The sequence below is a fragment of the Grosmannia clavigera genome (assembly GCF_000143105.1).
Source record: "Grosmannia clavigera kw1407 unplaced genomic scaffold GCSC_173, whole genome shotgun sequence".
Taxonomy (NCBI): Eukaryota; Fungi; Ascomycota; class Sordariomycetes; order Ophiostomatales; family Ophiostomataceae; genus Leptographium; species Leptographium clavigerum.
Window position 1 is genome coordinate 302,267 of NW_014040765.1, and position 21,132 is coordinate 323,398.

A 21,132-nucleotide genomic window follows, 5' to 3' on the forward strand; every position below is an offset into this window, starting at 1 on the left:
TCGACTTTGTCACTTCGAGCTCGTTCGCCTGTCCGTTTCCCGCCCTACTGCCACCATGTCCACCCTCGAGGAGCTCGACGATCTTGAGCACGATGGCCGTGAAGACAAGGACGAGAAGAAGGAGGACGGCCGGGGCAAAAAAGACGGCTCCGGAAACAACGCCACGGTAGAAGACGCCGACGACGAGGACATGAAGGATGCCGAGACAGAAGAGGATGACGTGCTGGACGAGGAGATTCTCAGCCTCAGCACCCAGGAAATCATAACCCGCCGACGACTATTGGAAAACGAATCCCGGATAATGCGAAGCGAGTACCAGCGCCTGTCACACGAAAGAGCAACAATGGCCGAGAAAATCAAGGACAACCAGGACAAGATCGCTAACAACCGGTAAATCCTTCACCCCTCCCCCTCCCTGCTCTCTGGCCACTTGTCCGCGCATAGTCTATCGACCCGGCCATTCGCTGACACATTGCTTCTCTTCATTTCAGGCAGCTTCCTTACCTTGTCGGCAATGTGGTTGAGTTGCTAGATCTTGATCCTACTGCGGAGTCATCGGAGGAGGGCGCCAATATCGACCTCGACGCAACACGGGTAGGCAAATCGGCAGTGATTAAGACCTCTACGCGGCAGACCATCTTTCTGCCTCTGATCGGCTTGGTCGACCCCGAGACCTTGAAGCCGGGCGACCTCATCGGTGTCAACAAGGACTCGTATCTCATTCTCGACACTCTGCCGGCCGAGTACGACAGCCGTGTCAAGGCCATGGAGGTTGACGAGAAGCCGACAGAGAAGTACAGTGATGTCGGCGGCTTGGATAAGCAGATAGAGGAATTGGTCGAGGCTATTGTGTGGCCGATGAAGGAGGCCGAGCGCTTCAAGAAGATCGGTATCAAGGCACCAAAGGGTAAGTCCAACGCGGCGCGAGCAACAGTGTGGCAAGAGGCAAAAGGAGCCATTGGCGCTGACAGCAGGTTTTTGATGCAGGCGCCCTGATGTACGGTCCTCCCGGTACCGGCAAGACGCTGCTGGCGCGTGCATGCGCAGCCCAGACGGACGCGACCTTTCTCAAGCTGGCCGGCCCCCAGCTGGTGCAGATGTTCATCGGCGACGGCGCGAAGCTGGTGCGCGACTGTTTTGCCCTGGCTAAGGAGAAGGCGCCGGCAATCATCTTCATTGACGAGCTGGATGCCGTCGGCACGAAGCGATTCGACTCGACCAAGTCCGGCGACCGCGAGGTGCAGCGGACGATGCTGGAACTGCTCAACCAGCTAGACGGCTTCGCGTCCGACGATCGGATCAAGGTGCTGGCGGCAACGAACCGTGTCGACGTGCTGGACCCCGCGCTGCTGCGATCTGGCCGCCTCGACCGCAAGATTGAGTTCCCCCTGCCTAACGAGGAGGCGCGGGCGCAGATCCTCAAGATCCACAGCCGCAAGATGAAGATCGATGCCCACGTCAACTGGGGCGAACTGGCCCGCAGCACCGACGAGTTTGGCGGCGCCATGCTCAAGGCCGTCTGCGTCGAGGCTGGCATGATCGCCCTTCGCATGGGCAAAAACCGCATCAGCCATGAGCACTACGTTGATGCCATTGCCGAGGTCCAGGCCAAGAAGAAGGACGTGCGTATTGCCTCTTGTCTCTACCTGCTTTCTGTCTTTACTCGTTGGCTAACCCTCACAGACTGTCAATTTCTACGCTTAAGCACTCAGTCCTTGTCGCGTGGGCGGCAGCGTGTGCTGGGCAGACAGGCGGGAGGACGGGGCAGGACACAAGAGCCTTTGTACCAGTGCCGGTTAATCGGACAGCGAGATCGCCCCGTAGCACAGTCACCATGTCGAGAGGAGTCCGTGGTACCAAAAATAGAAACAGACATAAAACAGACCCCCTCTTGAAGAACATGTGACCGGTATTTTTGCTGTTCATCATTCATAAAGGCTGCCGTAAAACATCCCAAACCCCTATACGGAGTACCCTGACGCAAGAAACGGACCGGCAGTTTGACTATTCGGGCTTGCGTCCGCCAGGCATCCGCAGCACCTTTTGTGTTCCCGATGCCGTTCGGTAGACCAAAGCGAACGCGCTGTCGTCGTCATCGGCATTTTCGTCACCAGCCTCGAGCTTGTTGTCTGTGTCATCCGCATCCAGCGGCGGGCCCATATTGAGCGACAGGGCACCCATCTTTGGCTGCAACGGACTCGCTGGGGCAGCAACAGGATCGGCATCTGCCGTAGTCCTGCGCGGCTCAATCTCGTCGTCCTTGGACCCGACCGACAGGCCTGTCGGCACGGCTTCTGCGACCGGCAGTGGCCTAGTCTCTGTCTGGCCTTCAAGCATCAGCTCTTCCACATCCACCACGATGTCCTCGGTCATCCCTCCTTCTCCCTCACCCCTTCCCTTGGCCACGATGACTTGTGCTGGAGGCTGCTGTAAAGAATCGGAGGACGGGGAGGTCTGGGCTTGGGCTTCAGATGCCGCTCTTTCGCTGGAGCGCCGTTGTATATGTTGCAGCCGCTGGATTTCCCGCTGCACAGCGCCCGTAAGCTTGTCGAACAAGGCTCTGACGCGTGTCATTCCGGTCCAGTCACCCCCTTGCAACATCTTGTCCGACATGTCTTCCAGCTCCGAGTTGATCGCTCCCAGGGTCGAGTCCAGCAGGTCCGTAAATGCAGGAGACACCAAACTTGTAGCCGCACTCCGGACAGGGTTTCTGAAGCGAGAATAGGAACTGCTAAGCGTGTTGCTTGGGCCGCTGATCGCCGCCGCCGCAGCCACAGCCGCCGCCATGGCCGAGGACGGGGCCGATCGGCCGCCACCACCGACAGCTCGACGAAAGGAATATCTTTTGGCCATTATCTCACGATGAACGGTAGCTAATGCAAACTGTGCGTCGCCGTCATAAAAGGAAAAGGTGGTTATCTTTGGCCGAATACGCATTGGTGGCACAAGGTCGGAAACAAACTCGGATCGGCGCCGCTTTCCAGGTGGTGATGATGGCGGTGGATTTTCGGTTGCAGAACATGCCGGTGTCTTGTCCGCGTCCGGCTGTGGACCCCGTTCGGCAGACACCTGAGCCTCTGCAACGGAGACAGGGAGTGTAGGCTGGGTGGTACCTTTGGGCAAGAGCCAATCGTAGACACCATCATTCGACTCTCCGAGGCCAGAAAGCACCTGGCTGAAAAGGCCCTGAAGGTAGTCATAGTCCGGATCGCCTTCGAATGTGAGTCCACGTGTGTATGCCAAGTACTCGGCGAACTGTTCTGGATATTCTCCGCACAGATCCTCAATGCTTGTGGCCTGCTTCTTCTCGCACATCAGCTCGTACCGCTGGTCGTTCTGCGGTGCTTTGACGCCTTGCCACGGCAAGTTTCCCCTCAAAAAGTACATGAAAACATGGCCGATGGCTTCGAGATCATCGCGGCGAGACTGGCTGCGACGACAGTGGGCGTTAATGCTCATGTACCGAGCCGTGCCGGACAAGGACTGTGCCTCGCCGTAAGGTATGTGCTCCTTAGTTTCGGGATCGCGGTAGACCTTGGCCATGCCGAAATCCACAAGGTATATTGTGGCAGTATCCGCCGTATGCGGTATGCCAATTAAAAAGTTGTCCGGCTTGATGTCTCTGTAGATAAGACCGCAATCGTGTACAGTTTGGATCCTCGCGAGCTAAAAAGTCAAAGTGTCAATGAAACATTGTGCTGAGCAGTGTACGAGGAAGAAGGTCTATGACAAACCATCTGCTTGGCTAACATGGCCACGGTTTTGACAGAGAACCTACGGTTAAAACATTGGAAGAGTGTTTCCAGAGACGGGCCGAGCAGATCCATGGCAAGGACCTTACGGGAATTTACATCTCCAAAAGCGTAGATCCTGGGGATGCCGTCTAATTGCAGTGAGTATGAGAAGGGAAGGAGAACGTGGGTCTGAGCTGGTGCAGGTCACTTACGGGCGTTTTCGAACTTCTTGTATAATAACGGTACTCGTTACGTAGCTGCGTAGAATCTGTTTGTCGAAGCTCCTGTGGGAGTTTTCGGCGTTAGAAAATGGGCTGTTTTGAGGGCTTGTCCTCGGTAACAACTTGCAAATTTCAATGCAATCGGCCTTTCCTCCCCTTCTGCAGGGTTCTCTGGATATAGCTCGCCGCAGAAGACAACACAAAAAGTGCCCTCGCCAATTCTCTCGCGAATACGAAACCGGACCTGCTCGCCTACACCTCCTGTGGATTGGATAGAGCCGCCATTCTGCAGAAGTGTGCGCTGACGCTCTTCCAGCTGCTCTTTGTCCTCAAGCCTGCAGGTGAGTTTGGGAATGATCATGGCCAAATCTTCCAGAGCGTTAAGGGTCTTGGTAGTGAGCTTGTCATCATGTCTGGGGCCCGCGCCCGGGCCGAGATTCCAGCCGGCGGCGGCGGCCATCGCCATAAGATGAGTAGCGTGTCGATTGGGCGAGCTGCTCGAAATTGTAATAGCTAACGCAAGACGAATGTCATGAGTGCGTCTGGTAAAATGAGTTGTAGTCCAGGCCGGAAGGCAGAGACAAAAAAACAACAGTTTTAAATGCTGTGAGCAGGGCTCGGCCGAGGATGAAGAACGGTGACTGGTTGAATGGCCAAAAGAAGCATGTAGGTAAACGAAGGAGGGGCCAGATGCCGGGCTTCAAAGAGGGCCAAAGAGGTGGGGGACACAAAAGTGCCGCCTTACTGTGCGCAGGGAGGTGGATGAAGAGCCGTGAGTGGCAGGCGAACAATAAATACAAATGAGAAGGGCGGAGTTGTCGAGGATGGTTTGGTGTTTTTTCTTTTGACAAAAAGTGGGCTCCAGATCATCACGTCTCGTTTTTTCTGCCGGTTTTTTTTTACTGCTGTGCTGCAAGGCAAACAGGCCTAATAGGCGAGTTCGGAAGAAAGATACGACAAGCGAAGATGGGCAGGAAGAGACGGCACAAAGAGAAAAGGGAAGAGAAGCCGTGCCTGAGCAGCCACTAATGCTGCAGGTGCCATCCGTTGTGCTCAGATCGGAGGGCGTAGGATACGAGGGCCGAGAGAAGGTGGGCAAGAAAGATGTGCGGACCAAAACGGTTTAGAGGGGTATTATTACGAAAGCACTTTGGACGAGCGAGCCGTTGGAAGACACGAGAAAAAGGGCAGCCAAAAAGGGAAAGAAGAAAGAAAAAAAAAGACAGAAAAACTAGTGCGAGTGCGGGAGCAGTCAGAAGATGATATGGGAGGGGTCGGCGATAGCCCGAGCAGGGAGCAGGATGGGGGGTGTGGGTGGAGGTCGGTGACGACAATGTCGAGGTTGCATCCGACAGCAGCACCGCAGGACGGCAGGGCGGCAGACCGTGGGATGTCGGCTGCAACGTCACGACGAGCGGCGACAACAGGCGACAGAGTGAGGGCGAACAGAGAGCAGCAGGGCTGATTGGTGTTGGCGCCGAGGTCAGCCACAGCCGACGGACCGCACCGGCTGTACATAGTCGTAGTATCGTCGCAGGGAGTCTGAGTGAGCGCTTGCGCCCAGATGTTCTCATTGGCGGCCGGGCGATCAAACGATGGTGCAAACCGATTAGACAGAAAAGTGGCGATCTCCAGGGCGCGAGAGAAAATAGGGAAAGGAACGGCCACAGGGCCACGTGGAAACGAGACCAGAGGCCACCTTTTTTTTATTTTTATTTTTTTTCTTAGAGGGGGCCCCCGCCCAAGAGAGGGACTGGATACGAGTACGAGAGGGGCAGGCCGAGGTGGTGGATGGCGGCGGAAAGCGCGGCCGGCTTCCGGCGACAGAAGGAAGGAGCGAGCAATACTCTGTATACTTCGGTGTACTCACACTGAACAATACTGGACGTCTGTCGAGATACAGCGGCCTCAGCAGCTGTGCGACAGCACATGGACAGAGAGGCCAGTGTGGACCGCTGCTGCTGCCAACACGACGGTCGCGCACGGGTGCCGATAGAGCTAGTTTAACGTTGTCGTCCACTACTGCAAGAAGAGTCGTATCCCGATCAGGCCGGCGACCACATGCAGAGGGCTTCCCTTCCTTGTTTGCACACACAATCTCTGCCCTAGCAGCTGCTAGACGGATGCTGCGCCAACACAGTCCTGATTCGCGCAGAGGTCCCATATCTCTGACACATTTGCGCGCACGAGAACACGACTGCTTTTATTGAGATACAGGTGCGTGGGGGTGGCCAGGCTATGAGGCACACGCACCATAGTCACATGGTCGTCCTTGCGCCACGGCTTCCGTCATCACAGCCTCTGCTATGTATCATCCACGCGCCATCAAATGGCCGGCGGGCCGTCTCCTGAGGGTCGCCTACGAGCATGCCATGGCCCTTGTCCAGGACAGGACATCTGCGCTGTCGTCCACGTCGGTTACCACAGATGAAAGGGGGAAATGAGGTGAGGGTCCTGGATCCGACAGGCATCAGCAGGACCGGCTGGGAGATGGGGTTGTGTGGCCAGGCTATGCAAATGGCCGTGCTGTGCTACATAGTACGCGGGCAAGACATCGGCACAGAAGAGCCAGGTCAACACCCGATCTGAAGACATGCAAGTCAAGCGGAGATCGGACGCTGCGCGGTAGCGAAACCAGGCTGGATCTTAGCCTGCCTTGCACTCTCTATTGTAGGGTAGTGTGGCGACTGTGTGGTCGCAAAAACGATACGAGAACTTGCTCGTATAAGCAAGCAGCAGTTGGCCTTGTAAAGCGGCCTCTCTTACACTAGTCTAACCACAGCGACTTGGTAAGCGGCCAGTTTCAGAGGCTGCGCATTGGCGACGGCTGGCATGGCTGAAGACACGGCAGGGCTTCGTAGTTAAACTCGCGATGCATAGCCTGCTGCAGGTGCTGATGTTTCACATGTAAGACGTAACTTACCCGTACCACCACCGGAGACGGCGAAATGTGCAGAATAAAGCATGGAGGCTAGGAGAGACGTCAGTTCGTACAAATGCTGTTAATATCGGGGATAATACTAATCGTGCTTCCACGATAACGGCTGGTCGGAGTTGGCCGACATTGTGGAGCCGTGATAGGAAGATATCAGCGTCATGGCCGACTTGCACCTTTAAGCGCGGGGATGAGGGGGAATTGCCTTCAGGACCATAAAATGCTGTCAGATTAGCAATCTTGCTCCCCTAGCTGAACCCAGGAACATCCTGTCTGTCTGCCGTGCTTCTTTGCTGCGTGTTCTCCAAATTCGATCCAACAAGTCCCCCTCGCAGAACAGCCCCTTAAGCTTCTGAACGAGCTGCAACCATGGCGCCTTCGGCAGTCGACGCCACTAAGACGGACGGCACTCCGGCCGGCAAGGCCAAGCCGGTCACCATTGATCTCGGCTCGGGCGATCCGTCTCTGGCCCACGTCGAGGAGGCCGTCAGCCACCCGCCCACGTTCGAGGACAAGACGGCCGAGCGCCGCTTCCTCAAGCACCGCCTGGCCCTGGCCTTTCGCATCTTTGCCAAGCACGGCTTCATGGAGGGCATCGCCGGCCACATCACTGTGCGCGACCCGGTGGACCCGTCCAGCTTCTGGGTCAACCCGTTCGGCCTGCACTTTGCCCTGATCACGGACGACGACCTCATCCGGGTCGACCACGAGGGCAAGGTCATCGAGGGAGGGCGGAACCGGATGCTAAACTATGGTGGGTGTTGGCCGTTCCTGCATGTTCCTGGATGCGTCTGGATGTCAGATTGCTGACCAACAGCTGCGTTTGCTATCCACTCGGAGATCCACAAGGCCCGGCCGGACGTGCTGTGCGCGGCGCACTCACACAGTGTCTATGGCCGTGCTATGTGCACGACCGGCCGCACGCTCGACATGTTGACGCAGGATTTTTGCATGTTTTATGATGACCAGGTCGTGTATCCGTGAGTGTGATTCCGTGATTGCGTTGTCGATGGTGTTGATAGTGTATCGCTCTTTCCTGTCTCGCTATTCCCCTCTTTCCTCTTCCCCTCCTTCTGCTCCCCGCTTTCCTCTCTTCCCTCTCTCTGCTTCGCTTTTTCTGTTTTAGTCCCTTCTTATTGACACCCACTGACATCTCTCTCCTCGACAGAAAATTCTCTGGCGTCGTCTTGGCGACGGAAGAAGGCCGACGCATCGCCGAGACGCTCGGCAACCGCAAAGCGGCTTTTCTAAGCAACCACGGACTGCTGACGGCAGGCCCGTCGATTGAGGCAGCGGTGAACTGGTTCGTGATGCTGGAAAAGTGCAGCCAGGTGCAGCTGGCGGCCGAGGCAGCGGTGGGCGGGCGACGGGAGGAATTGCTGACGATCGGGGCCGAGGAAGCGCAAGCCACCTGGCAGTCGATTGGCGGGCCCGAGAGCGCGTACTTCCAGGGACTGCCGCTATTCCAACTGGCCGAGCGAGAGTTTGGCGAGGCGACGTTTATGGGTCAGGGGGTCGAGCCTCTGTGAGGGTGTGAAGAACTGCAAGAGAGGCCGTGGGAGGCTGTGAGGAACGGCTGTGGCTATGAGTGACGCCGATAAGATCCCTGAGGAGATCATGCCAGGCCTTGGCGACAGGGGAGGCGGTGAGAGGAGATTGGTGGAAGACGCACGGCCGTCTCCCAGTCTTTTTGGTCTTTGTTTTTATTGGGCGGATAAGCCTCGTTTATGCGTCGGTACCGGTGTTGGAGGCAGTCGCACGGCTGCCGTTCCGGCTGCTCAAAATGGTGCTGTTGAAAGGAATGACACGGGTGATGCGAAAACGTGTGCCCGATGCGGCCGATGCGAGCCAGGTGGGCGATGTCAACGATGCAAATGATGTGAGGACGAGCGATGTGCGGATTGGCAGCTCTCTGACGGATGTGCACATCCCAGTCGTTGCTTGAGCGGTCCAGATGGGTCCTTTTTCTTCCTCTTCCTTTTTTCTTCTTTTTCTCTCTTTTTTCCCTTTTCGTATTTAGGCCGCTGGGAGGGGCGTTAAGCATATCGCGCGGTTTCATTGCGCGATGCAGAGAAGCAAGGAGAAGCGGCAAGAGACTGCCGACCAGCCGGCTGCCAAGCCAGAGTTGGCCGCTGGACGGCACCAGTGTGTCAAGATGGGCGGGCCAGAAGGCGGCTGTTGCTGCGCGCCTGAGGCGCATAGCTGCAAAGTTGCAGAGCTGCAGAGCTGCAGAGCTGCAGAAGCACAGGCCTGCAGACTTGAAACCGGGCCCATCCTTCCAAGGCAGACTGACTCCGCCAGCGCAGAGACGACATGAAAGAGGACAAGGACAACAGGGACAACAGGGACAACAGGGACAACAGAAAAGGAACAGAGCTGCGCAATCACCCCCCTCTTCCGCCCCCCTGTCCGTTCGTTTCATCGCCGACCGGGAGCAGGGCTCGTCTCTCGTCTAAGCCGCCCACACGCCAGCTTTTTCATACGACCTTGCCCTGGCTTTCTCTGACGTCGATACGACATCGTGCGAATTTTGAGCTGCCCAACTGCGCACCGACTTCGTTTTGTTCTTGCTGGCCCTCTTTTTATCATTTGCTTATTTGCACGTTGGCAATGGGATCCTGGATGACGTGTGGTTGTTTGGACACGTTTGCCCCTTCTACTCTCCCACCCCTTCTCTCTGCATCGTCACCCCACATTGGACCTTTTTAAAGTCTGGACTACTGGTACCGACACGAGCTGCTTGCCACTCTGCGCCGGGGCCAAACACGGCGACGCGAGTCGTTCTCTCGCTCTCCTCGACCCTAGTCCGCCATGCTGCACATCGCCTCGGAAGATGCCACTGACCGGCCCTGGATGTGCATTCTTATCCGGGGCTCTGGGTCAACAGTGCATCCGCCGGTTAATGTTGCAGAAACAGTCTCCCCGGTCCATCCTCCACATCTTCTCTGCCAGGGCCTACTTCATATCCCACTGTCTCCTCCACTCTGCCTCTCCTTTACACATCATCTCTTCTCATCCTCCCTTTTTGTCCTCCTTTTTCGTCCCTATTCTGTCCCTTTTTCGTCCTTTCTCTTTGTATTTTCTCTTCTTGTCCTCTTGCATTTTGCCCTTTCTTTTTTTCCCTCATGCTTCTTTTCAATCTGGGCTGTCCTTGCCACAGCTCGCCTTTGCCATGACCAGCCTCCATGGCGGCACCGCCCCACTGGCTGCGATCACCACTGTCTTTGCACCGACCTGCTCGACCAGCTGGCTTGTCACTACCACGAAGCTGCCGTCCCAGTTTCCCGCTTTTCCCTCGGCTGGTCCCAATTCGTGTGATCCGCCTGCTTGGGCGAGCAACCTGGCCGGCGGGGGCTTTCCATTTTATTCGCCTGCCATATGCCCAAACGGCTTCCAAGTCGGTGCCGGCTGCTCCTTCACCGCCACCTCCCTCACCAGCCAGGGTTTCCCGGCTATAGCTCCTGGCGAGACTGTTGCCTTTTGCGTCCCAAGGTATGTCCTACCGTCTACTTCCTCCGGAGCTGCTTCTCTATACTCGCCATACTCACCCCCACAGTGGACAGAGCTGCACGTCCGACACCACTGACTTCCATGGCGGCATCTGGGGTGTGAGCACCACGGCCACGACCTCTGGTGCCACCTTCACGGTTGGCCCGGCCATGCAGATCCGCTGGCGGGACGTGGATCTCGCCGTGCTGGCCACGCATCCACTCACGCCCGGTTTGACGCTGGCCGGGGCGACATCAGCTGCTACTGCGCCGGCCGCATTAAAACCCACGCCAACGCCGGTACCAATGACAGCCTCGACGACGACACGGAACATCAAGACGCTCACGGCAAGCACCGACGACGGCGACGACGACGACGACAACATTAGCATCGGTCATAATGTATCTGCGGCATCTGCATCTTCCAGCTCCACTTCAGCGACAGGATCCGCGGTTTCATCAGCAACGACAGGCAGTGCCGTCAGCGGTGCTGCGGCTTCTGCCACTTCGCAGACGACTGCCTCGACGGAATCCACGGAGACAGCCGCCCGGAAATCCCACAAGCGCAACGTCATCGGAGCCGCCATCATGGCTGCACTGCTGGGGCTGACGGCCATTGGAATCGCCATTTTCCTCGTCGTGGCCCACCGTCGCCGCTCACACCAGCTACTGTATCCCAACGGCGACGTGCTGGAAGGAAGTACCGACTTATCGGGCGAGCGCCAGATGACGGCCGTTGGAGTGGGCGTTTGGGTGCGGCCACAACAGCCGTCGACGGACTTCCAGAGACAAGGGCGGTGGTGGCCGTCCGGGCTGATGTCACGGATAACCAGCCGGGACAGTCATGGACGGCTCCCGCTCTTCTCCCGACGTGGTAGAAGCCGTAAGAGTCATGCAGGCAGTCCCGTGGAGCGGCGATATCACGAGCTGGATCCACCGTCAGGACTTCAGCCGGAGGAGCAAGAGGTGCAAGATATGTCAAAGACGGCCACATCCCATGCTTATGCCGATACTGAGCAGTCCACCGAGATCAGGATCCGTGTGGGCGTGCTGCCGCCCGTCTACGATCGACGAAATAGCAACGGCAGCAGCTTGAGCAGTCGAAGCAGCAGGAGCAGCGGAAGCAGCAGCTTTTCCGACGTCGACCTGCAGAAGTTGCGGAACAAGACAGCGGTAGGCTCACGGTTTGCCGGCGGAAGCAGTAGCCAACAGCAGCAGCAACAACAACAACAACAACAACAACAACAACAACAACAACAACAACAACAACAACAACAACAACAACAACAACAACAACAACAACAACAACAACAACAGCGGTGGAGCTGGATGTCCCGCCTGTCACGATACATGCGGGGGGGCGTCGTAGGCGGTTCCAGCAGCGATGAGAGCATGCGGTCCCAGCTGCCGACCGAGGACGATGCTGGCAGCAGCAACCGCACGTCAACGCGTCTGTCTCGCTGGACGACACGTACCGACGCGGAGGAGTCACAACGGGGTCTTTCTTTTGTCACAGATGGGGAGTATGCCGGCGGCGAGCCGGACGAGAGCAGCTGGGAGGCCTTTTCGAAGGCGCACGGCGGCGTGGCCAAGCATCTGGTCACCAGCAAAGCCCGCAGGGTCGGGAATGGGGGAGTCGGCGGTGCGCACGGCCTGACGACGCCACATCGTGGACAGGCTGCCCTTCTTCGGCTGCCGTCGCCGGCGAGAACGCTGAGCAGCGGACGGTCAAGGCGAACTACGCGTGACCGTTCGGCAGACGGAGGCGGCATGGATGACCGCCACCACCGCTTCTCGCGGATGAGCAACGGCACATTTGGCGATCTCGGCGATTAACGGCCGCGGAAGGGAGCAGTTAGAGCAAGATACTTAATCAAAAACAATTGAAAAGGCAGATGTGCAAGAGTTGATTGTGACAGAAATTCATTTGAACTAAACTTGTAGAAACCTTCTTCCCAGTACTTCTCCTTGTGTTTGTACTTTGACAACTGTACGACTTCATTAGTATTTGCATTGTGGGATGAAGGACATCCTCTTGTAGTCGTCCATATTCATGAAATGCTCCTTGCATACGTCCTCCGCAACAGGAAGATACTCGCCGCCAAACAGCCCGCACGAGCTGTGCTCTTTCATCATATCATCTTCCACTAATGGGGTATTGAACCCCACCGACTCACCCTCCAACCACTTTAGTAAAGCTCTCATTGAAAAGTTTCGTGAGATCCAAGGATCGCCTTCTTTGATCCTTCGATATGTAAGAAGCTCGGTCTGAATGCACGCCCAAAGGAAACCAAGCTCCGGATTTGGACAAGGGATATATTGATGCCGTAGGCAGATCCTGTCCCTGGTCGGTTGATTGTTGTCTTTGATGTCAATGTTCGACTCGCTTGTGTCCCCTGGCTGTCCATCCTCGCGGTCGGCAGTTTTTCTTTGAATGTGACCCTTCATGGCCAAACGAAAGGTTTGAAAAATGCATTTCCATCCTAATTGACAGTCCTCACTCCAGCGGTTGATAACGGCTTGTGGGACCTTCTCCATTAAGCCGCAAGCATCTAACCTTTCGTGACAGCATCGGTTGGGATTGGCCGTGCCAAAAATATCCTCGATTGACACTTCAGCTGTAGAGGAAGTCCACGTCTGCGAATATTCTGGATATAGTTGAAGTAGGCAGACAAGAAGAGCCAGGGCGCCAAACAGAGTTTCACCAGGCCTACCCTTCTCTGCAAGATAGAAGGCCATGACAACGAGTGTGTGGAATGATAGGAGTTGGAGCTTGCACCCACAATTCATACAGTGATGAAGAAACAACCCGCTATCTTCTTTCAAACCTGATTCCGACATAAATGCATTGTGAACAATAGCCTGTGCAGATGTATGGCAGAAGGGATGCTTCCATGCGGTTGGAATGCGACTGTGGCCGTTTTGAAAAAGATTGCGAACGGCTGGAGAATCGGCATCCCACCTGCCGCAGATGTCCTTTTCTTCCCCCGGATATCTTAATATGTCACGGAAGCTGCTGCTTACGTCTCGGGGGGGGACGCTTGTGTGCGAGCGGAGAATGGATATTATCAAGGCGTCCAAAACGGTGTGGCCGAAGTTGTCGATGTCTCTGGGTTCAAAGATTCTTAGAACATACATAACTCCGCAACAGGAATTCCCTCCGTCGATGAAGGCAGCTGCCATATGGATGAGGTCACCATCGAGGACTTCTTCTGGTGGATAAGCATTCAAACATTGTTCTAAAAGAGCCGCGTTCCCAGCCATGATTGAAAAACTGATGGCATCAGCCTTCAGAGCATCGGGGCTCTTTTCTAGTGATTGAGTGATGATGTCCGTGGATACAGGCAGAGGTCTACTCCCCGGTGAAATAAATCCGCCTTGAGTGATAGACTCTTGCATTGATTCCCTGAAGGTATTCGTTGAAAATTGCCAGTCTGCCCACGATGAAGGATTTTCGAGGTCGAATGCAGCATTTTCTTCAGAATTTGGTTCTGGTACTGGATCGTATTTCAAGTCTTTGACATGAATAGACCAACGACAGAGCTGTGTGGGGACTTCAAATTGATTTTGCCCGGCATAGGACGTAGATGGCTCCATTCCTAAAAGGGTTTGGGGTGTGTTGTCGTTCCAATTTCCTAAAGTAAAAGCAGAAATCATGTTGCTGTCCCATTTTCTTGGGCCCCTACCCCAGTACTTCGCCGTCACAAAGGAGTGGATGTAAAACCCATGCAGATAGTCTGCCAAAAATCTGCAAAATGTCAGTCACAGACCTTCACGAAGATCGTAAAATTTCGATGGACTCTCTCACATGCGATCTTCGTCTCCACATCTCGCGAAAAGTGTCTTGAAGTCTCCTTTTAGCAGAAGGTTTGCTCTATCCCAAACAGCCTTTTGATTCACCAGGTGCATCGTCGGTGACAGAGCTGTAACAGGCCCTGGACTATGGACGTTTACAAAGCCAGGTGATGGCAAATTAGAATTTTGGTTGGAGGCAGCGATGTATGCCTGGTAGGGCATATTGAATGTTGTGAAACTGGTTTGGTCAAGTTAGTTTGTATCCACTTGTGCCTTTGGCTGAAAACTTACACTCCTGGAACCAGTGGCTCAACTTTGTAGTGACGTATTTGGCTGTGCACATGTCTCTTGAGTTGCTTCGAGTCGACTGACTTGGCCAGACCACCTTGACTGAGTGTCACATCTGATGTGCTCATCCCAGGACGCGCCCTTTTGCCGAGGACGCTCACGATGTCGTTCTTCTCTGTAGCAAGAGTGCGCTTGCGAATGCACCAGGGTCGAAATTTACGCTTGTATTGCGTTTCTCTGCGCCGTTAGTATTGTCGTGACGGTGTATTGCGAGCGATCGGATAAGCTTACGCGGCATAAAATGAGTAGTTGTCCTTCATGAACTCGGCAACTTCGCGCATAGTCATCGACTTCCCCTCCGGACCGTACTTTCCCATGTAGAGCTCAACGATGACACGCTTGAGGGGTTCCCATCGGCTTTCGTATGGAACAGAGAGGAATCTGTCTTCGTCAGATCTAGGATACACGTCAATTGAATCCATGATGCGCTGATGTTAGTGCGATGATAGCCACCGATTTGCGATGATGATGGATGTGGATGGAATGGTAATGTAGATACTTGTGTGGGAAATCCAGTCTTTTAATCACTCAGAATCGGATGCCTGAGCATGCTCCAGCGGCGACCCAATGCGAACTGCACAATGAGGACAAGGTCGTGTGGGTCCGACGAAAGGTCAAGCACCAATCGTCAAACGATATTTCTTGAATGAGGGCATTATGAGGCTGACAGCGAAGCAGGGTGGAGCTCACAAAAAGTCATTGTGGCAAGCCAACAAGTTGCCTGCTTGTTCCGACAGCAACCTCTCGACCATGTAGATATTGACCAAAACGTCAGCAGCCAATGGAATCTCCGAATAGTCCCTGACTAGTCAAAGTCTGCCTGGTCCGAACGACTTACTGCCGCATTGAACGATTTCTGTCGCATTGATTAGCTCACGGGGCTGTAAAACATGACTACAAGAGACTTGTATACTAGCCCGAAGTTTGTACCAGAGATAGACAGTTCCCATGCATTTAATGTGTCCTGAAGACGTACTCAATACCAGTAGATATGCCGGCAGTGGGTGCTGGAAAGTCCTGTAGCGCCCCTTCAGTCTCGATGTATAACATACTGTATCTTGAATATAAAAGACGGGCCCTCTCTCATGTTTCTCCTCACCTCCTTCAACTCCAACCTCTATCTTCTCTAGAATCACGTTTCTGCTACTGTTTCTTGAAGTTCCCCCTTTACTTCATAAGCATTCATTGTTATACTCGGTTGTCCTCTCCAACTACCGCTCAGAGCACAGCGCGTCCTTCAACATGTACGCCAAGTGAGTGACTTTGTTCCTTTCCATTGTTGTCCTATTTCTAACGAAACACCCTATGCATACCCCAATTCTTCATGTGCTTATCGTCTCATCATTTCAAGCTGCATCCTTTCTTTTAAGAGTCATGACACAGTCTCATTACCCATTCCTCTCTGCTCAAGTCACCCAAGCATAGCTCTCGCTTTTCGGGCTTTCCGTCCTGCCAGTAGAGTCATGGTGCTGATAATGGAATTTACAATACTGATACCATAACAGCAGCGATACCGAGATTTGCAGCACAGCATCGACCCGGGGTTCTGCCGTTCCCAATGAAGTTTGCCCCCCTGAAGAAGAGACTTTTAGTACTGTAGATGGAGAGCAAGCCAAGCAAGACGCAGTCAAGTCTCAAGAGATTGACTTCATCGGCATTGGTAGCCAGTTCGGCACTGACTAGTAGATATCTCAACCAGTAAGCCTCTTCACATTGACAGCAAGTTATAGTATTTCCACTAAGAACAAGGTTTCTGAGACCAATGCCCAATATGCCGTTGAACACAATACAGGCCGGAGGTTGTCATCACTTGCTTGGTATGAGACGCGTTGTTCGCTCGCTGGATTAGCTCTTAAGCTTGCCAGGCTTCAGCGGTATATCGGTGTATCTTTATATTACTGGCCTATGCATAAAGCCAGATAATGTAGGCAGGTCTTTAGACGAGAAAGCTACAATTCTACTGTATCTTATGTCACGAATCATCAAGAACAGTGATCAAAACATGCTGATTGTAGCGTCTATCGCATAAACTTATTGTAGAGACCAGTGCGGTGCAACAGGTTACTTTAATGATTATTCCCCCGATAAGCCGATCTTTATCGTAGTATTGGCCTGGAGTGGGTGGCGTTGGATTTACTTTCTCTTTATCAATCGCTAAGAAGGTGAGGTGGGTTTATTGTATAGTGAGTTTTCCGTACGAATGTAGTATTCTAGCCAGGTGGCGCCGGGTGTAGCGGTGTATTCCCAAATAACACCGATACACGTTGACGCCCTTCTATATATATATATATTATTCTAGTCCAAAATATCCAATAACAAGCCCGGGTAGCACAGTGGTAGCTGCGCCTGCCTAGTAAGCAGGAGGTCCGCGGTTCGATCCCGCGTCTGGGCATCCTTTAAAAGCGAAAGCTTAATTGTTTTTGTGGGTTTCATCGTTGTGAATGGATCTCCGTAGCTTTTTTTTCTTTTCTTAGTAACAGAGTACGACGTACGAAGTAGCCATTGCATTGACTTCTCTAATTAAATCGTTATAATTAGCCAAATCTGATGTAATGAACTGGCTTGATAATAACATCCATCTTATCCTATGGCTTACCTCAGCTTGACAGGATGATTGTTTCAGGATCTACGGAGTACTAACAGTCTCCGTAAGCCAGGAAAGTTTCGTATTTTCTTTAGCGACAACAGGTTGGTTTGGAAAAGATGCTACTTTGCCCGCTTGATTATTTTGTCCTAACAGAACGCCGCAATGAAGGGTTACAAAATACATGTATGTCTGTAGATTTTAGGCAAATTGGTGATATCTTTTCTAATATGGCAGGTGTATCTCAAAGATGTAAGTTTAACATCGCCTAAAAGCTGTGCTCCTACTCACAAACGACAACGGCTTCTTAGACAGTTATATTGGTCCGCGCTTGAAGAGACAGCAGATAGCAAAGTATTGGGAGGCTAGTGACAAACGTAGATTGATTAGGCGCAGCCAGTCAAGGAACGTGCTAAGATCGACACTCGATAATCCTCAGCCCTACGTCTACTGTAGAAGCAGTGTGGAGAAGAGGACGGAAGGGCGCATAAGCAAGCTGACGGTGGAGCAGAGCAATGCACTTAATCTGACACATCACCCAGACGAGGGGCTCAACCCAGCTTCCTTGTAGCGAAGAGTCTGCTAATCATCAAATCTCGTTTTGTTCGGCACCGCTGTATTCTTTTTGGGGGACGCAAACGAGGCAGTCTCGAGGCCAAATCGTAGATGCACAGAATCAAATACACTCTTACGCTGCCACACCACATGCTATGGTCAGGTCTAGCATGCATAAGTAAGTCTGTGAGTAGTGATATTGGGATGAACATGTGTATACAGAGGTGTGGTGAACTAAAATGCGGGTTATGGTAGCTAAAACAGACTGGTTTGTACGGTACGAGAGATATATGGCGAGTGTTAGACTGGCAATGAGACGGTTTCGTTACAGAAAACATTGCAGAACAAACCAAAGCAGTTGTAAGAAACTGCCCATCTGCTACATTTTATGCAAAATTGTAGTTATACATGTACATCAATATCCCAATGCCACCAGTTGGTCTATGCTAATAGAGTTTGTACTTTCTCCCGATATAAGAATCACAAGACAACGCCCGTGATCAGGGGAAAATGAATTGGTATCATGATATGCAAATCCACCATAGAAAGATGAAAGTAGCAGCAAAAACGGGTTGAGTGTCCATGGAGGAGACTATATCTCGTCGAAATGGCCGTCTTGGATCTGGATAGGGCTCTTTACGCCGATCTCCGTGTCTGTCAATGATTTAGCTGTAGTCGAGGGCGAGTTGCAGTGAGAGGCACGCAGCGGGCGGGCGGACGGTTTCGAGGGAACCCTGCCGACAATTCCAGAGCCACGGAAGGCGACGAGGACGACGAGAATGGCGGCGATGCTGAGGGCGAAGTTGAACCAGTTGGCGGCACGGAAGCCAATGAGGGTGGCGTGTTCATGGGACTTTACGGGGCCGGCATCGACGATAGAGCGGCCACGAGAAGAGGCCATGACGGCGGTCTGGATGGCGGTCGCAACAGCAAGGCCGATAGCACGGCCGATCTGACCGGCGGCGTTGACGAGGGCACCGCCCATGGCCTGGTCCTCGGACGGGAGGGCGTGGGAGACGAAGAGGGCGAGGCTGGGCCAGGCCGTGTCGGCGCCGAGAACCGAGATGACCATGGCCTCAAAGCTGTAGGCAAAGTAGGAAGTCGACTCGGCCGGGATGGGCACGGCCATGAGCAGGTTGCTGATGCCGACGCAGGCGTTTCCAAAGAGCAGCAAGAGATAGGTGGGCACGCGGCTGAGCAGCTGGGCCACGCCGAAGCAGGTCAGCAGGCCGGCCACACCGGTGGGGATGAAGCGCAGTGTCGTCTGGATTGCGCTAAGGTCCTGGTAGTCTTGGAAGAAGTAGGTCGCGTAGACGAGAAAGCCGTTGAACGAGCTGAAAAAGAAGGCCATGATCACCAGTGCTGCCACAAACAGCGATGACGAGCCGCCGCTCTCGTGTGACTTGGTAAAGATGGACATGCGCACCAACGGTGGTGGCGGCCAGATCTGACCGGCCCGTCGACCTTGGCCGTTGTGCGGTCGCTCCAGCCACAGCTGCCAGAACACAAAGACCACCATCAGCAGCACCGACAGGCCAATGATCACGCCGACCCATGGCGTCGACCAGCCGACCACATTTTCTTCCGTCAGCGCGAACAAAAGGCCCACCAGTCCCAGCGTGATAATCAGGGCGCCGACCCAGTCAATGCTCGCAAGGGCTGCTTTGGCTGGGACTGCATCCAATTCCGCACTGTTTGCAGATGCTGGCTGAAGTGGAGGGTGAGACGGAATGATGAGGAAGCCGGCTACGGTAATAACGGCCACCATGATGGCCAATACACCAAAGACCCATTTCCAGTCGACATACGAGGTGATGAGGCCGCCGATGAGATTGCCAAATATGCTGCCCAAGGGTGCACCGGCACCTGGAGCGGTTAGAATGCAATATGCGTCGAAATCAGAAGGGGACTAACCATATGCTGCGAACGCATAGTTCTTCGCCTTGCCGGGTGGGAAGGTTGTGCCAAGAATGCCAATGGCAGTGGGCACATTAGCAGCAGCTCCCTATGATGGTCAGCTAGGAAAGACAGAACAGAGGAAAGAGATGTGACAGACAGTCCGTGAAGTCCACGGAATAGATCGAAGACGACCTCGTTACGGACAAAAGGATTGGCCACGGTCATGGCTGTAACCCAGACCGAACCGGCGAGGAAGACGGTCTTCTTGTCAAAGACATCACCGATGCGTCCCCACAGCAGCAAAAAGCAGCCAAAGGTCAGCGAGTACGCCGAGACGATCCACTGCTGGCGGCTGTACGGGATGCCGAGGTCGCTTCCGATGGTCGGTAGAATGATGACGACAGCCTGGCTCGAGAGTGTCTAGTGCGAGCAGTGTCAGCATCGAGCAGAGGTCGTGCCAACTGGACTGGACCCTACATTAGAAAAGCTAGCGCCAGTCACAGTGGCCACGAGGGCGATGCAGCGCCACTTGGAGTAGGGCAGCTTGTCGGTGCTGTAAACAGACTCATCATCGTCTGTCACAGCAAGGTTGGCTGCCACGCTGCGGCGAGACAGCGTCTGTGATAGCACGCCAGTATCTGCAGTGGTATGGTGGTGGGCCATCTGTTTGTCGTGAGCCTCCCGTGACCGCTTTCTCCGGGCCGTGCACGGCTGGGAGGTGCTGGAGACTGTGATCCAGTGCCAGCGGCAAGATCCGAGAGCTCCTCGCCGTCGATGCGAAGTAGCGAGATGATATCGAGTTTACATCTGCAGCAGACACAAAGCCAAGCGAGCTCTTATAGCTGTACAGGGCTTGCAAAACTGCAGAGCCGGCCCTTACGAGAGAGAAGACAAGGCAAAGCGAGTTGTGGGCAGGCGTCAATGGCAGAGTCATACTGGTTGTCGCGATGGGGAATAAATCCAGACACCGACAGAGGCAAATAATATTTGTAATTGATTTTGGTATTAAAAAAAAAAAATCTGGGGAAGACAGTCGGCAGGCAAGAGCGACGGACGGACCTACCAGCTCCTGTCGGTGACGTCGAAGCGGAAATTCTCCGTTCGCGGCGCGCTGTATCTTACAAACGGCGCCGGGGAAAGAATCGCATAGAGCCCTAACGGAGCTAGTGTTGCTGACTGGCACGTGCTAGAACGGTGCAAAAGCATTCCGTTCGCCGGGTAGTGTACGCGATGTCTGTTCCGTTTCCGACCAGCTCTCCATGCGCCACCAGTCTGTTGCCGCATCGGCAAACACAGTGGGAGTGTTTGCAGCATCGCCCAGGAGGGCTGGCCATGAAAACATCACGGCCGGTCCTAATATGTCGCCTAGACACGCGAATTGGTGTGAAGGAGCAGCGTTTCGCAAGCCAGCTTGGGATGGACTATGGACAGGAGTGATGTCGTCGAGAGGGGAGACCAAACTCCTTAATAAACCCCAAAAATCACGGACTGCTCCCGTAAAGGCCGGTCCTGATTGGTGACCCCGCTTGCTAGCCGACATCGGCACGGATCCGCGGGAGTCATCCCCGACTCA

General features: G+C 54.1%; 8 protein-coding genes across 8 annotated transcripts; 4 read left to right on the forward strand and 4 right to left on the reverse strand.

The window, feature by feature from the left end:
• Window positions 1–55: 55 nt before the first annotated feature.
• On the forward strand, window positions 56–1,704 carry CMQ_7635 (26S protease regulatory subunit 6a; the record flags this gene model as incomplete). Its single annotated transcript, XM_014314640.1, has 4 exons — window positions 56–390; window positions 492–907; window positions 988–1,622; window positions 1,684–1,704. The coding sequence occupies 4 exons, from the start codon at window positions 56–58 to the stop codon at window positions 1,702–1,704; spliced, it is 1,407 nt and encodes a 468-aa protein (XP_014170115.1).
• A 300-nt stretch (window positions 1,705–2,004) lies between these two features.
• CMQ_7071 (casein kinase 1) lies at window positions 2,005–4,421 on the reverse strand (the record flags this gene model as incomplete). The annotated part of the gene is made up of 3 exons (XM_014314076.1): window positions 2,005–2,728; window positions 2,885–3,666; window positions 4,212–4,421. The coding sequence occupies 3 exons, from the start codon at window positions 4,419–4,421 to the stop codon at window positions 2,005–2,007; spliced, it is 1,716 nt and encodes a 571-aa protein (XP_014169551.1).
• Window positions 4,422–6,261: 1,840 nt separating this feature from the next.
• CMQ_7703 (uncharacterized protein) lies at window positions 6,262–6,584 on the forward strand (the record flags this gene model as incomplete). Its single annotated transcript, XM_014314708.1, has 2 exons — window positions 6,262–6,372; window positions 6,495–6,584. The coding sequence occupies 2 exons, from the start codon at window positions 6,262–6,264 to the stop codon at window positions 6,582–6,584; spliced, it is 201 nt and encodes a 66-aa protein (XP_014170183.1).
• Window positions 6,585–7,259: 675 nt separating this feature from the next.
• Window positions 7,260–8,419, forward strand: CMQ_7576 (class 2 aldolase adducin domain containing protein; the record flags this gene model as incomplete). The annotated part of the gene is made up of 3 exons (XM_014314581.1): window positions 7,260–7,644; window positions 7,708–7,870; window positions 8,059–8,419. 3 exons carry the CDS (start codon window positions 7,260–7,262, stop codon window positions 8,417–8,419), a joined length of 909 nt encoding a protein of 302 aa, XP_014170056.1.
• Window positions 8,420–8,615: 196 nt separating this feature from the next.
• CMQ_7106 (uncharacterized protein) lies at window positions 8,616–8,819 on the reverse strand (the record flags this gene model as incomplete). The annotated part of the gene is made up of 1 exon (XM_014314111.1): window positions 8,616–8,819. One exon carries the CDS (start codon window positions 8,817–8,819, stop codon window positions 8,616–8,618), a length of 204 nt encoding a protein of 67 aa, XP_014169586.1.
• A 1,243-nt stretch (window positions 8,820–10,062) lies between these two features.
• Window positions 10,063–12,214, forward strand: CMQ_7584 (uncharacterized protein; the record flags this gene model as incomplete). Its single annotated transcript, XM_014314589.1, has 2 exons — window positions 10,063–10,382; window positions 10,447–12,214. 2 exons carry the CDS (start codon window positions 10,063–10,065, stop codon window positions 12,212–12,214), a joined length of 2,088 nt encoding a protein of 695 aa, XP_014170064.1.
• A 1,968-nt stretch (window positions 12,215–14,182) lies between these two features.
• CMQ_7227 (uncharacterized protein) lies at window positions 14,183–14,943 on the reverse strand (the record flags this gene model as incomplete). The annotated part of the gene is made up of 3 exons (XM_014314232.1): window positions 14,183–14,411; window positions 14,465–14,698; window positions 14,753–14,943. The coding sequence occupies 3 exons, from the start codon at window positions 14,941–14,943 to the stop codon at window positions 14,183–14,185; spliced, it is 654 nt and encodes a 217-aa protein (XP_014169707.1).
• Window positions 14,944–18,252: 3,309 nt separating this feature from the next.
• CMQ_7211 (major facilitator superfamily MFS-1) lies at window positions 18,253–20,222 on the reverse strand (the record flags this gene model as incomplete). The annotated part of the gene is made up of 4 exons (XM_014314216.1): window positions 18,253–19,526; window positions 19,575–19,665; window positions 19,752–19,979; window positions 20,037–20,222. The coding sequence occupies 4 exons, from the start codon at window positions 20,220–20,222 to the stop codon at window positions 18,253–18,255; spliced, it is 1,779 nt and encodes a 592-aa protein (XP_014169691.1).
• Window positions 20,223–21,132: the final 910 nt, after the last annotated feature.